Raw genomic sequence first — 14563 nt, forward strand, 5'->3', positions numbered from 1 at the left:
CTACTGTATTTCTGAAACTGTCCTCTTGACAGTAACTGTTTATTCTGTTTTCTAAAACCTAAGCTTTTTAGGAGCCCAGGGCCCTCAATGTGTTGAATGAATGTTAGCTCTTCAGAGAGGCCACTTCAGATGCTACACTAATTGCAAGTTTTCAGAACATTTGAAATTTTGTGACACTTTTTTTTTTTCCAGTTGTACTCTCTACATTAATCTCATCTGGTTTTGAATGCCTGGTAAAAATCAAATTGGCTAATCTTTATAGGTTTACTTATTTTTTTTTAATTGTCAGTAATTATAAAGTATGTATGAATTTCAACTGAATCTGAAGGGAATCCAAAAGATTTCCAAAAATGTCCAAAGCAATGCTAACCTTACTAAAAGCTTGCCCTGAAGGGCAGCAGTCACTTGACTATAAAAATACTTAACCTTATGGGTCTACACCATGTAGATTTACCAACTACCACTCACACAGTGTTACCACAGGCTTTCTACCAGCCTTTGGCCAAGATCAGAAACTCTCAGTTTTGCTTTAGAAAGTGGATTAGGCCTGCTATCTGGTAGAAGAATCACATCCCAGTAATTAAAGAATGAGCTCCACTAGCACAGGTGGCCCACAGCAGACTGTGTGTCTGCAGTCTGGGCAGCATCCAGGTTCCTTCTCTGAACAGCTGCCAGCCCCACGTGCCCACAGGCACTTATAGTCACGCAAAGGGTGGTGGGGCAAAATTAACAGCCTCCACTGATGATTCTACCTGATGCTATTCTATAAGTTTTTCTGAAAGGCTCTCGAAGTTACTCTGGCCACCAGACAAGAGAACATAGGGATGCAGGTACATTTGACACCCAAATTCCTTCAGGAGGCAGGAGCCTATCTAGGGCAGATTATGTGAAGATGCCCAGGAAATTGTTTAAAGGAAAATGTTTTCTTTGTCTATGTTAAGCAGCCCTGGAAAAGCAAACGACTCTATGGGTGGGTTGTTTTGTGTCAGTGTAGAATACCAGTTATCCTGGAACTCCAAATGTGTCCTCCTGGCTACTCTAGGACCAACAAAGAAGAACTTGGAAGGAACACGAAGATCAAATCTAATGCTGACTGCAAGGAAGATGACAAGTGTGAGTTTGTTGGGAAAGGGAATTAGCTAATGTGTTCTTGCGATATTTTGGTAATTTTGTAAATCTTACTAAGGGTAATCTGGGAAATGCTAAGCACTCACCTACTGTCATCCTAATGACCACACACAGGTAATGGTACTTATTGTCTCTATATCCCAACTATACCACCAGACTTGACCCACAGCTGGCTCCAGAACATACATGCTGGCATGTTTCCAAGTAGTTCAGTTTTAGTGGTCAAAGTATAAGAACCCAGCATTCCTCTGGTGGGTAGAAACAACTTTCATTTGTGAATAGGTTCCAAACTGCTCCTTATTCAGAGGTCTTTGCTATACACAGAAATACCTAAGGCACTAGTATTAGTGGTATTAGTGGATGGGTAACAAATTTCAAGATCCTGGCCAGGCATTTAATCTTGATGCCTGCTTCCTAGATCTGGGAGCAGAGCTCTGAGCTTTGCTCTTTTGAGCCTACAGAGCAAATTGGTCTGGGCTATTGGTAATTAACCCAGCCAGGTGTGCTCAGCTACCCTGCCCCAGGCTGAACAACATCTGCCCATCTGGACGCCTCATGGCTCCTTCTATTAATGACCCCGTTTGTAATTTAAAAAGGAAAAGCTTAATCTTGACTTGCTAGGGTTATGGTCATCATCACCTAACTCTTGCTCTTGCCATGAAATTTCTTTAGAACATAGAGCTGAATCAAATCAGTCTAGCCCTAGCACTGCCATTGCAACTAACAGGGTGTCAGGCCCCTTCCCTGCAAAGTTGCAACCAAACCTTAGCCAAAATTCGGTCTCCAAACAGTGGGAAAAGCTTGAGATTTAGAATCTAATGAGAGAGCTCTGCAAGCAAGATCTTTGTACAAATGCTTTTCTCTCAGCCTCAGTCTTCCTATAGGGTAGGATGTCTGGTGTGATGTGGATGGTATATAAAAAAAAGTCAAGTTAGTAATAACACTTGGTTTAACCCATTTTGAGGGGCTACTGTAGATGAAAAATCCTAAAGGTGTTTTATCAGTTGTTAGTGCCCATCCCCACTGAAAGGTTCCTTACCAAGTGACACAGCGAAGGAATAATCTGGAGTTTACAGCAAGCACCCAGCAGAGCTGCTGCATTATCTGGCATTTCTGCAGGAGACAAGAATCAGTCAGTGTCCAAAAAAACAAAACCAAAAAATCCATGGGAACAGATCAGCCCCTGAATTGTATCTAATTTATACTTTAGTGCTTTCCCAACAGAGGACATGCTCAGTAATCACTGAATAATGAATGAATGGTGCTAAACAGGCAGCAAAAGCCTTTTAGAAAATAGATGTTGGAATAAAGTAACGAGCTCTGTGTTCACTAGAGGATAGTCCTTGACATTTCAGTTTGCCAATCAAGAAGAACTGTACAGACTCTAGAAAAAGGAAATCATATTGAAAAGTAGAACCTATCTTTTCACAAAGGAAAGAAGGAAGCCCCTGTCCCTCCCAAAGTCAAAGCAAAGGCTTTGAAGGCCAAGAAAGCAGTGCTGAAATACATCTTTTTTTTTTTTTTTTAAGATTTTATTTATTCATTTGAGAGGGGTAGAGAGAGGGAGAAGCAGACTCCCTGCTAAGCAGGAAGCCTGACATAGGACTTGAACCCAGACACCTGACTGAGCCACTCAGGCAACTCCACATGTCATCTACTTTTTGACAGCCCAAATATCTTCAAAAGAGTGCACCCCAGGAGAAACGAGCTTTACCACTATGCCATCATCAAGTTCCCCTGATTACCAAGTCAGCCATGAAAAAAACAGAAGACAACATACTTATGTTCACTGTGGATATCAAGGCCAACAAGCACCCAATCAAGCAGGCTGTGAAGCTCTTTGACGTTAACATGACTAAGGGCAAAACCCTGATCAGACCCCAGGGAAAGAAGGTGGCATATGTTCAACTGGCTCCTGACTATGAAGCTTTGGATGTTGCCAACAAAACTGGGATCATCTAAACTGAATCTAGCTGAATTAAAAAAAAAAAAAAAATATATATATATATATTATATATATATATATATATAAAATATATATAAGCTAGGATTTGGTGACAAGAGCTGTGTTCGATTCTGCTACAAATTTGGGGTGTGACTTTGAGTATACCTCTATGAGCATGTTTCCTCCTTTGACCAACCATAGTTTGGTTTTTGCAGATTCAGAGAACAGGGTAAAATATAAAGGTTTCCACTTGGGTCGTTAGTCATTTTGGGGAGAAGAATGCAATGTGGGTGGACTAAGGAGTAGCACTGCAGAACCCCCCAGCCCACCACTAGTTCAACACAAGGGACACCAGTGACAGAAGTAGTTGGTGGAGAGCTGCACCAGAAGGGCCCTGCCAAGTCTCAGGGAAAGGGAATCCAAGTCAGTGTTATTCAAAATAGATCTTAAATACCAACCAGGATAAAACAGATGCAGTTTCCAAAACAACCAAATCCCTCAGGGTATAACCTTTGAACTGAGAAGGCAAAAGAGAGGAGAGTGTCACCTGCTATATCATCTGGCCCAGGAACCACTCAAGAACCTGTCTTTTATAAAAAGCATGCCACTGAGGTTCTGATCCAGCAGAGTACAATGTAACATAGCCTATTCCCAAGGAAGGAAGGCTGCTAGGAGGATGGGGCAGCTCCAGGGAATGATCCTGCTTGAGAATCCCCTAAAATTTCATTTAAATATTGTGTGTGTGTGTGCATTTGCCCACAGAAAAGGTCCACAGTCAACAAATTATCAAGGAGGCCCTTATCCCCAGTCAGGAAGATGAAGCTGGGACGTGTCCCCTGGTGGAAGGATCACAGCACTGGAAGAGCAATGACAAAGTCACCTGGGACATGAAGTCCTAGCTGAACCACTGTCACACATCACCCCCATTGTTCATGCTTCCATTCCCTCACTTTTCAGGTGGCTCCTGAGTTCCATGTAATAATCATCATCTACAAAGATGAAGTAACAGCATCTGCTTTATAGAGATTACCAACTAATTTTACTACATTAATTTCCTGCAGGCACAGATAATTATTTTCTCCTACCTCAACACTCTTCCATATTATGACTCTGTTTTACAAATGACACCAAGGGAGTTCGTGCTTAAGGTCACTAAGTGGTTGAGGTGGTGTTGAGAAAGTGTTCAAGAGACAGGCAAGATGCTGGGGTTGAACTGCTTTAAACAAGTCAAGCATGAAGAGGCCGGTTCAAAGTGGAAATGTTGGAAGATCCTGAATTCACTTCCAGCTACATACAGAACAATTGCCTTGGAAAACAAAACTACCAGAGCACCTTCTACACATCTGGCAAATAAAACTGACATCTAAGCAAGTAGGAAAGGCTGAGACACAATCTCACTATAAACCCCACCCTGGGCACAGTGACCCACAATAGGAAGAGAACTAAAAAGCTTCTCTCTGAAGAGCAAAGAGTTTGAACCCCACATTTTTAAGACAGGCACTGGAGAGACCAGCTCCCCAGATATCTAGCTTTGAAAGCCAATGGAGCTCATGTTCTTGAGATCCACAAGGCTGTAACAAGCTGAGAAATGGTTCTTAAATGTCTTGCCCATGAACCTATCTGCAAAAAGTCAGCCCTTTGAAAGGTGTCCAGACTCTCTGAGAAAGAGATTTGTTATCTTAAAGCAGCAATCTGGAGGGCAGACCTCTCAAAAGATCAAGGAGCCTGCTGGAGTACACTGTGAGGATGGTGGCCAGTGCTTACCATATTTGCATCCTTCCTCTGCCACACTCCAAAGGAACAGTATCTCCTGGAGGGATGCTATTACACAAGTCTGATGCTCTAGTTTTTATGGCTGCCAGCCAGTGAATACCTCTTGATCACTTGGCTCTGGTGGCTAGCACGCTTGAGAGCCTGGGCCCTATGGGACTGTAACAAATGGAGAGACAGTTCTTGACTGACTACTACCCCCCTAGTCTTTCTGTGATAGAGGCCTACTTGTAGAAGGAGGGGAAGATCGCAGCTGAATAGGAGGACCCAAGGTTTGCCTCATTCCACAAATATAATTAGGTAACTATCATATCATCCTAAATTCCTCAGAAATCTATCTGAAGACTGGCAGAAAAAACTCCACAAATAAAGGTAGAGAAGAGGCCACAGCAATCAAGGTAGAAAGAACAGAGATGTGGCTTCGGAGAGAAATAGATATGGCAAAAGCAGTGTGAAGGGAGCCATGGTCACAGAGAAGGGCAAAAGATATACTAGCATACAGGAGAACGCACAGGGAAAACAAATCCCCATAACAATTGGCTTGGAAAGCAGAAGGGCTCATATTTTGTGACTCCATGCAACCAGTGGTGCTGAAAGCTGGGAGTTTTAAAGGTTACCATGCTTGGCTCTAGGAGAGCTTGGAGGACATTGCCTGTCTTCTCTCCAAGGGCAGCTGCAAACAGCCTGTGAACATAGAGCCTGGAGACAGGAATGTGAAGAGTACCTAGAGCACATAGTGGAGAGGTTGCTTGCTCATCAGAGAGACAGGGTTCGTGGAGAGACCCCCTCCAAGAGTATAGAAACTGGCCATCTGTGGGAGCTGACATAATGCAAACACATGGTCTTAATTCACTTACACCAAGCCCTGTGGTCTGGAAGAATTGCCCTTTCCATTCATGCTTGCCTCGGTCTCAGGAGAGTAGGCCCCTCCCCAAGAAGACTGCCCCAAACTCCTGCCAACACTGCATCTCCTGATCTGCAAGTTTGGAGGCCTCAGTTCCCATGGCAGCAGTGAGAGATCTCATTATATGCAGACAAGAGCACACCTAGGTAAAATGTGCCACATACAAACCAGAGACCAAACCCTGCCCACAACAGGCAAATGACTAGTCTGAAGGATAAAGACACCAGGACACATTGGAGATACTCCCAGAAGTGCTGGGTCATGGGAAACAGGACACAAAATACTGTAGCAACTATATGTAGGACCTCATTACCCTCAGCTATAGGAGACAGAACTAACTTTACTGACACAGAAACAGAGAATCTGTCCAAAATGAAAAAACAAGACATGGCTATGGCCAGAGATCAAAGTGAAACAGATATAATAGCATGCCTAATAAAGAATTTAAAGCAGTGATCAAAGGAATATGCACTGGACTTGAGAAAAGAGTGAAGCACATCAATGAGACCATTAACGCCGAAGGAATAACATAGCAGAGATAAAGAGCCCAATAAAGTGAGAAATGTGCTTTATGGAATAAACAGCAGGCTAGAAGTACAGGAATTAATGACCTAGAAGACAGAGTAATCAAGTTGAACAAAATAGGGGGGAAAAAAAGAATCCTGCAATAGGGAACGCAGTGACTCCATCAAATATAATGTTCGTGTTTTTGAATCCGAAGAAAGAGACAAGGGGGCAGAGAAGTTATTTGAAGAAATAGCTGGAAACTTTCCTAAACCAGGGAAGGTAACATATCTAGGAGGCACAGAGAAACCCCAAAAAAGCAGATTTACACAAAGACATATTGTAATTAAAAAATAAAAACCGTGATAATGAAAACGTATTAAAAGTGGTAAGACAAGGAAGAGTGTCATATACAAAGAAAACCCCATAAATTAGCTGTCAGTGGATTTTTCAGCATAAACTTTCCAAGCCAGAAAGAAGTACACCATGATATATTCAAAGTGCTGAATGGGAAAAATGGCATCCAAGAATACTCTGTCTACCAAGGCTAATATTCAGAGTAGAAGGAGATAAGAGTTTCCCAAACAAAAACTATAAAGAGCTCACAACGACTAAAGCCTGCAAGAAATATTAAAGGGAACTCTAAGTGGAAAAGAAAGACCAAAAATTATAGTATGAAGGTAGAAAACACAAAAAGCACTAAAATTGAATATTTTTGTGAAAAATCAGTCAGGGCTTAGTGCCTGGATGGCTCAGATGGTTAATTAAGCACCTGCCTTTGGCTCAGGTCCTGATCCTGGGGTCCTGGGATCAAATCCCACATTGGGCTCCTTGTTCCTTAGGGAGTCTGCTTCTCACTCTGCCTCTCTCTGTCCCTCATGAATAAATAAATATAATCTTTAAAAAAATCAGTCAAGGAACTCACAAAATAAAGGATGTAAAATATGACACCATATACCTAAAACACGGGGATAGGAGGAATAAAGAATGGGTTCACACATAAACAACCATCAATTTAATATAGACTATGCAGAAGATGTTATGCCACAAATCAAAAACCACTAATGAATATGCAAAGAATTTTTTAAAAATCCAAATATATCACTAATGAAAACCAGCAAATCATAAAAGATGAGAGGATCAGAGAAAATGTCCAGAAACTGCACAGCAAGTTAATATATATATATATATATATACACACATGTATACATAAACACATATATACCTATATGATTACATTTACATATGCATTTATATATACATAAATATATATATATGGCAATAAGTACATGTCTATCAATAATATTTTGGAATGAGGTTTGCACCTGGGTAGTTCAGTTAAGTGGCTTTTTTTTTTTTTTTAAGATTTTATTTATTTATTTGACAGAGAGAGAGATTCACTGAGAGAGGGAACACAAGCAGGGGGAGTGGGAGAGGGAGAAGCAGGCTTCCTATTGAGCAGAGAGCCCGATGTGGGGCTTGATCCCAGGACCCTGGGATCACGACCTGAGCTGAGGGCAGACACTTAACGACTGAGCCACCCAGGTACTCCATAAGCATTCAGTTCTTGATTTTGGTTCAGGTCATGACCTCAGGGTCCTGACATCAAGGCCCAAGTCAGGCTCAGTGCTGGGTGTGGAACCTGCTTAAGATTCTCTCCCTCTCTGCCCTACCTGTCTTTAGAAAAAGACAAATACATACCTTGAAATGAAAAAAGGACTACATTTTCCAAGCAAAAGACATAAAATGACAGATTAAAAAAAACAAGACCCATCTATATGCTGCCTACAAGAAGAGTCATTTTAGACATAAAAACACCTGCCAAGTGAAACTGAAGGGATAGAGAAACATTGATCATGCAAATGGATGTCAAAAGAAAGCTGGAGTTGCAACACTTATATTGGACAGAAGACTTTAAAACAAAAGCTATAACAATAGACAGAAGACCACTATGTAATAATAAAAGAAATGATACAACAAGAAGATATAACAATTGGAAATACTTATGCAGTCAACATGGGGACACTCAAATACATAAAACAGTAACAACAAAATAGGGAAATAATCTATAATAATAGTAGGGGACTTTAATCCCCACACATCAAAGGACAGATCATCCAAACAGAAAATCAACAACAACAACAACAACAAAAAACAGTGGCTTTGAGAGACACAATGGACCCGATGGATTTAAGATATATTCAGAATATACCCTCCTAAAGAAAGTGTATTCTCTTCAAGTGCACATTGAACATTCTCCAGAACAGATCATGTATTAGGCCACAGAACAAACCTTTGAAACAAATTTAAAAAGATCAAATTCACACCATGCATCTTTTCTGACTACAACATTATGAAATTAGAAGTCAACAAGAAAAACATCTGGAAAGACCACAAATACAAGGAGGTTAAATAACATTCTACTAAATCATCAATGGGTCAACCAGGAAAAGAAATAAGTACTTGGTTGGAAATAAATGAAACTGAAAACATAATAGTCCCTAAAAACTTTGATGCAGCAAAAGTGCTCCTAAGAGGAAAGTATGTAGGAAAACAGGCCTACCTCAAGAAGAAAAATGTCAAACAACCTAATCTTACACCTAAAGGAGCTAGAAAAAGAACAAACAAAACCTAAAGTCAGCAGAAGGAAGAAAGTAATAAAGATTAGAGCAGAAATAAATGATATAGAAATGAAAAAATAGAAAAGCTCAATGAAACAAGGAGCTGGTTCTTTGGGGGAAAAAAAAAAAATCAATAAAATTGATAAGTCAACCAGCCAGACTTATGGAGAAAAAAAAGAAAGGACCCAAATAAATAAAATCACAAAAGAGATTAGAAATAAACACCACAGAAATATAACTGTAAGAGAATATTATGAAAAACTATATGCCAACAAACTGAACAACCTAGAAGAAATGGATAAATTCCTAGAAACATAACCGACCAAAACTGAAGCAGGAAGAAATAGAAAATTTGAAATTACCAGCAACAAAATTGAATCAATAATTTAAAAATTCCCAACAAAACTCCAAGACCAGATAGTTTCATAAGCAAATTATACCAAACATTTAAAGAAGAGTTTTATCTATTCTTCTTAAACTATTCCAAAAACTAGGAAAGGAAGGAAAACTTCCAAATTCATTCTATGAGACCAGTATTAGCCTGATACCAAAATTAAAGACACCACAAAAAAACAAGAACTACAGGCCGAGATCTCTGATGAACATAATGCGAATATCCTCGACAAAATACCAGCAAACAGAATCCGATAATACATTAAAAAAATCATTCACCATGACCAAGAATTTATTCCTGGATTGCAAGGGTGATTCAATATTTGTAAATCAATCACATGACACATCACATCAATAAGATCAAAGATAAGAACCATATGATAATTTCCAATAGACACTGAAAAAAGCATTTGACAAAGTATAACATCCATTCATGGCAAAAACCCTCAATAAAGTAGGTATAAAGGAACATAGTACAACATAATATAGGCCATTTATAAAAAACCCACAGCTAACATCATCCTCAGTGGGGACAAACTGAGAGCCCTTCCCCTAAGGTTAGGAATAAGACAATGATGTCCACTCTTGGCACTTTTACTCAACATAGTACTGGAAATCCTAGCCACAGCAATCAGACAACAACAACAACATAAATGAAAGGCATTCAAATTGGCAAGGAAGAAGACAAACTTTCACTCTTTGCGGATGACATACTATATATATAGAAAAACTGCTAAAATGGATAAACAAATTCAGTAAAGTAGCAGGATACAAAATCAATCTATAGATACCCATTGCGTTTCTTTCCTTTTTTTTTTTTTTTTTTTTTTTTAAGATTTTATTTATTTGATAGCAGGGGGAGTGACAGGAGAGGGAGAAGCAGGCTCCCCACTGAGTAGGGAGCCTGATGCGGGGCTCAGTCCCACGACCTTGGGATCATGACCTGAGCCAAAGACAGACACTTAACCAAGTGAGCCATCCAGGCACCCCTGTTGCATTTCTATATACCGATAATGAAGCAGCAGATAGAGAAATTAAGGAAACAGTCCCATTTATTGTTACACCAAAAATAATAAGATACTTAGGAATAAACGTAAACAAAAAGATAAAAGATTGTACTCTAAGAACTATAAAATATTGATGAAAAAATTGAGGACAATATAAAGGAACAGATTTTGTGTGCTTGTATTGGATAAACAAATATTGTTAATATATCTACACAACCCAAAGCAATTCTACATATTTAATGCTATCTCTATCAAAATTCCAACAGCACTTTTTACAGAACTAGAACAAATAATCCTAAAATTTGTGTGGAACCACAAAAGACTCCTTATAGCCAAGGCAGTCTTGAAAAACCAAAGCAAAGCTGGAAGCATCACAATTCTGGATATTAATTCATTATATTATATTCATTATTATTCATTATATTACATATATATAAAATTCATTATATTGTAAAGCTGCAGTAATCAAAACAGGATGATCCTGGCACAAAAACAGACATATAGATCATTGGACCAAAAGAGAAGACCCAGAAATAAGCCCACAATTATATGGTCAGTTAATCTCAACAAAGCAGGAAAGAATATCCGACGGGAAAAAGACAATCTCTTCAACAAATGGTGTTGGGAAAACTGGGCAACAACATGCAAAAGAATGAAACTGGACCACTCGAAATGGATTAAAAAGCTAAATATAAGTCAGGAAACCATGAAAATCCTAGAAAAGAGCACAGCAACTATTTTCTAGGTATGTCTTCTGAGGCAAGGAAACAAAAAGGCAGCAATGGAGAAGATATTTGCACTGTCCTCTCTATTAAAGGGTTAGTATTCAAAACTTATACAGAACTATATCTCAACATCCAAAAAACAATCCAATTAATCTCATTTTTTATGAGAAGACGGGGCACCTGGGTGGCTCAGTGGGTTAAAACCTCTGCCTTCAGCTCAGGTCATGATCCCAGAGTCCTGGGATGGAGCCCCGCATGGGGCTCTCTGCTCAGCAAGGAGCCTGCTTCCTCCTCTCTCTCTCTCTGCCTGCCTCTCTGCCTACTTGTGATCTCTGTCAAATAAATAAATAAAATCTTTAAAAAAAAAAATGAGAAGACATGAATAGACATTCCTCCAAAGAAGACAAAGATACCAACAGACACATGAAAAGATGCTCATCATCAGGTAAATGCACATCAAACCTACAAAGAGATATCACCTCACGACTGTCAAAACAGCTGAAATCAACAACACAAGAAGCAACGGGTGTTGGCAAGGATGTGGAGAAAACGGAACCCTCCTGCACTGTTATTGGCAATGCAAACCAGTACAGCCACTGTGTGGAAAAAGTATGGAGGTTTCTCAACAAGTTAAAAATAGAATTACCCTAACATCCAGGAATTGCGCTATAGGTATTTACCTAAAGAATACAAAAGCAGTAATTCAGAGGGGTACATGCAAACCTATATTTATTGCAGCGTTATTTACAATAGCCAAGTTATAGAAGCAGCCAAGTGTCCATGGATAGATGAATGAATGGAGAAGATGTGAGATATGTATACACACACACATATACACACACAATGGAATATTACTTAGCCATAAAAAGGAATGAAATCTTGCCATGCACGAGTACATGGATGTTGCTAGGGAGTATAATGCTAGGTGAAACAAGTCTATCAGAGAAAAACAAATACCATAAAATTTCACTCATGTGGAAATTAAGAAACAAAACAAATGAACAACAAAAAATAAAAATAAAAAAAAAAAAAAACACAAGAAACAGACTCTCAACATAGAGAACAAACCGATGGTTACCAGAGGGGAGGTGGATGGGAGGATGGGTGAAATAGATGATGGATATTAAATAATACACTTATCATGAGCACTGAGTAATATGTATAGAATTGTTGGATCACTATATTGGATACCTGAAACTAACATAATGCTGTATGTTAACTATACTGGAATTAAAATTTTAAAGTTAATAAAAGAAAAAATGTGTAATTCTAAATAGTAGTAAAAATACTATACAATAATTTGTTAAGGCATACACAAGATATAAAGGTATAAATTGTGACATCAAAACCTTAAAATGTGGTGGAGGAGGTAGTAAGACTGTAGGGCTTTTAGAATGCATTCAAACTTTAGTTGTTACCAACTTAAAATAGACTATTATAGGGGTATAAGGGTGCCTGGGTGGCTTAGTTGTTTAAGCATCTGCCTTTGGCCAGGTCATTATCATCCCAGGGTTCTGGGATTGAACCCCACCTTGTGCTCCCTGCTCAGTGGGCAATCTGATTCTCCCTCTCTCTTCCTTTGTCCTCCCCTCAGCTCGTGCTTGCTCGCTTGCTCTCAAATAAAATCTTTTAAAAAATTACTTATAAAAATAGGTTTTTATATATAAGCATCCATGGTAACTGCAAAGCAACAACCTATAGTAGATAGAGAACAGAATGTAAGCATACAACTATAGAAAATCAAGAGAGCAAGAGAAGGAACAAAAAACTACAAAACAGCTGCAAAATAATTTCTTTTAAAGATTTTATTTATTTATTTGACAGATGGAGATCACAAGTAGGCAGAGAGGCAGGCAGAAAGAGATGGAGAAGCAGGATCCCTGCTGAGCAGAGAGCCCGATGCAGGACTTAATCCCAGGACCCTGGGATCATGACCTGAGCCGAAGGCAGAGGCTTTAATCCACTGAGCCACCCAGGCGCCCAATAATTTTTAATAGCAATAAGTATATACCTATTATTAAATTAATATAAATTTATAAATATAAATATAAATGGACTAAATTCTCCAGTCAAAAAACATAGAGTGGCTAAATGGGAAAAATAGTTAAAGATCCATCTATATGCTGCCTACAAGAGACTCACTTAAGATGTCAAGACAGGGAGAGGGAGTCAAGATGGCGGAGAAGTAGCAAGCTGAGACTGCTTCAGCTAGCCGGAGATCAGCTAGATAGCTTATCTAAAGATTGCAAACACCTGAAAATCCATCGGCAGATCGAAGAGAAGAAGAACAGCAATTCTGGAAACAGAAAAACAACCACTTTCTGAAAGGTAGGACCGGCGGAGAAGTGAATCCAAAGCGACGGGAAGATAGACCCCGGGGGGAGGGGCCGGCTCCCGGCAAGCGGCGGAGCAACCGCGCACAAAATCAGGACTTTTAAAAGTCTGTTCCGCTGAGGGACATCGCTCCAGAGGCTAAACCGGGGCGAAGCCCACGCAGGGTCAGCGTGGCCTCAGGTCCCGCAGGGTCACAGAAGGATCGGGGGTGTCTGAGTGTCGCAGAGCTTGCGGGTATTGGAACGGGAAAGCCGGCTACAGAGACAGAGCCGACAGTAAGCTCGCAGCTCCGTGTTACCTTGAACCGGTCGCAGGCTCGGTGAGCTCGGAGCGCGGCCGGAGGTCAGGCAGACGGGAGTAACTGGGCGCTGTTCTCTGAGGGCGCACTGAGGAGTGGGGCCCTGGGCTCTCGGCTCCTCCGGGCTGGAGACCAGGAGGCCGCCATTTGTATTCCCGTCCTCTGGAACTCTACGGAAAGCGCTCAGGGAACAAAAGCTCCTGAAAGCAAACCCGAGCGGATTACTCACCCCGGCCCCGGGTAAGGGCGGTGTAATTCCGCCTGGGGCAAAGACACTTGAGAATCACTACAACAGGCCCCTCCCCCAGAAGATCAACAAGAAATCCAGCCGAGACCAAGTTCACCTACCAAGGAGTGCGGTTTCAATACCAAGGAGAGCAGCAGAATTCCAGAGGAGGAGAAAGCCAAGCACGGAACTCATGGCTTTTTTCCTGTGATTTTTTTTAGTCTTGCAGTTAATTTAATTTTTTCTTTTTCATTTTTTTTTTTCTCGCCTTCGGGTAAAATTTTTTTTTTTAACTGTTACCTTTTTCTTTTTTAACGATTTTTTACTAGTTTATCTAATATATATATATATTTTTTTACATTTTTCTTAGGTGTTTTCTTTTTTTAAAAAAATTCTTTTCTTTTCTTTTCTTTTCTTTTTTTTTTTTTTTTCTTTTTTCTTTCTTCCTTTTTGAACCTCTTTTTATCCCCTTTCTCCCCACTCACGATTTTGGATCTCTTCTAATTTGGCTAAAGCATATTTTCCTGGGGTTGTTGCCACCCTTTTAGTATTTTACTTGCCCCTTCATTTACTCTTATCTGGACAAAATGACAAGACGTAAAAATTCACCACAAAAAAAAGAACAAGAGGCAGTACCGAAGGCTAGGGACCTAATCAATACAGACATCGGTAATATGTCAGATCTAGAGTTCAGAATGACAATTCTCA

At 39.9% G+C, this 14563-nt stretch overlaps 1 protein-coding gene across 2 annotated transcripts in view; it reads right to left on the reverse strand.

Moving 5' to 3' along the window:
* GSDME (gasdermin E) overlaps positions 1 to 14563 on the reverse strand; it is a 79499-nt gene that overhangs the window by 2074 nt on the left and 62862 nt on the right. For both annotated transcript variants that reach the window (XM_059171377.1, XM_059171376.1), the window contains one exon: positions 2168 to 2241. In XM_059171377.1, the coding sequence (XP_059027360.1) occupies positions 2168 to 2241 (74 nt within the window). The remainder of the gene's footprint in view (positions 1 to 2167; positions 2242 to 14563) is intronic.

The sequence above is a fragment of the Mustela lutreola genome, chromosome 4 (genome assembly GCF_030435805.1).
Source record: "Mustela lutreola isolate mMusLut2 chromosome 4, mMusLut2.pri, whole genome shotgun sequence".
NCBI lineage: Eukaryota > Metazoa > Chordata > Mammalia > Carnivora > Mustelidae > Mustela > Mustela lutreola.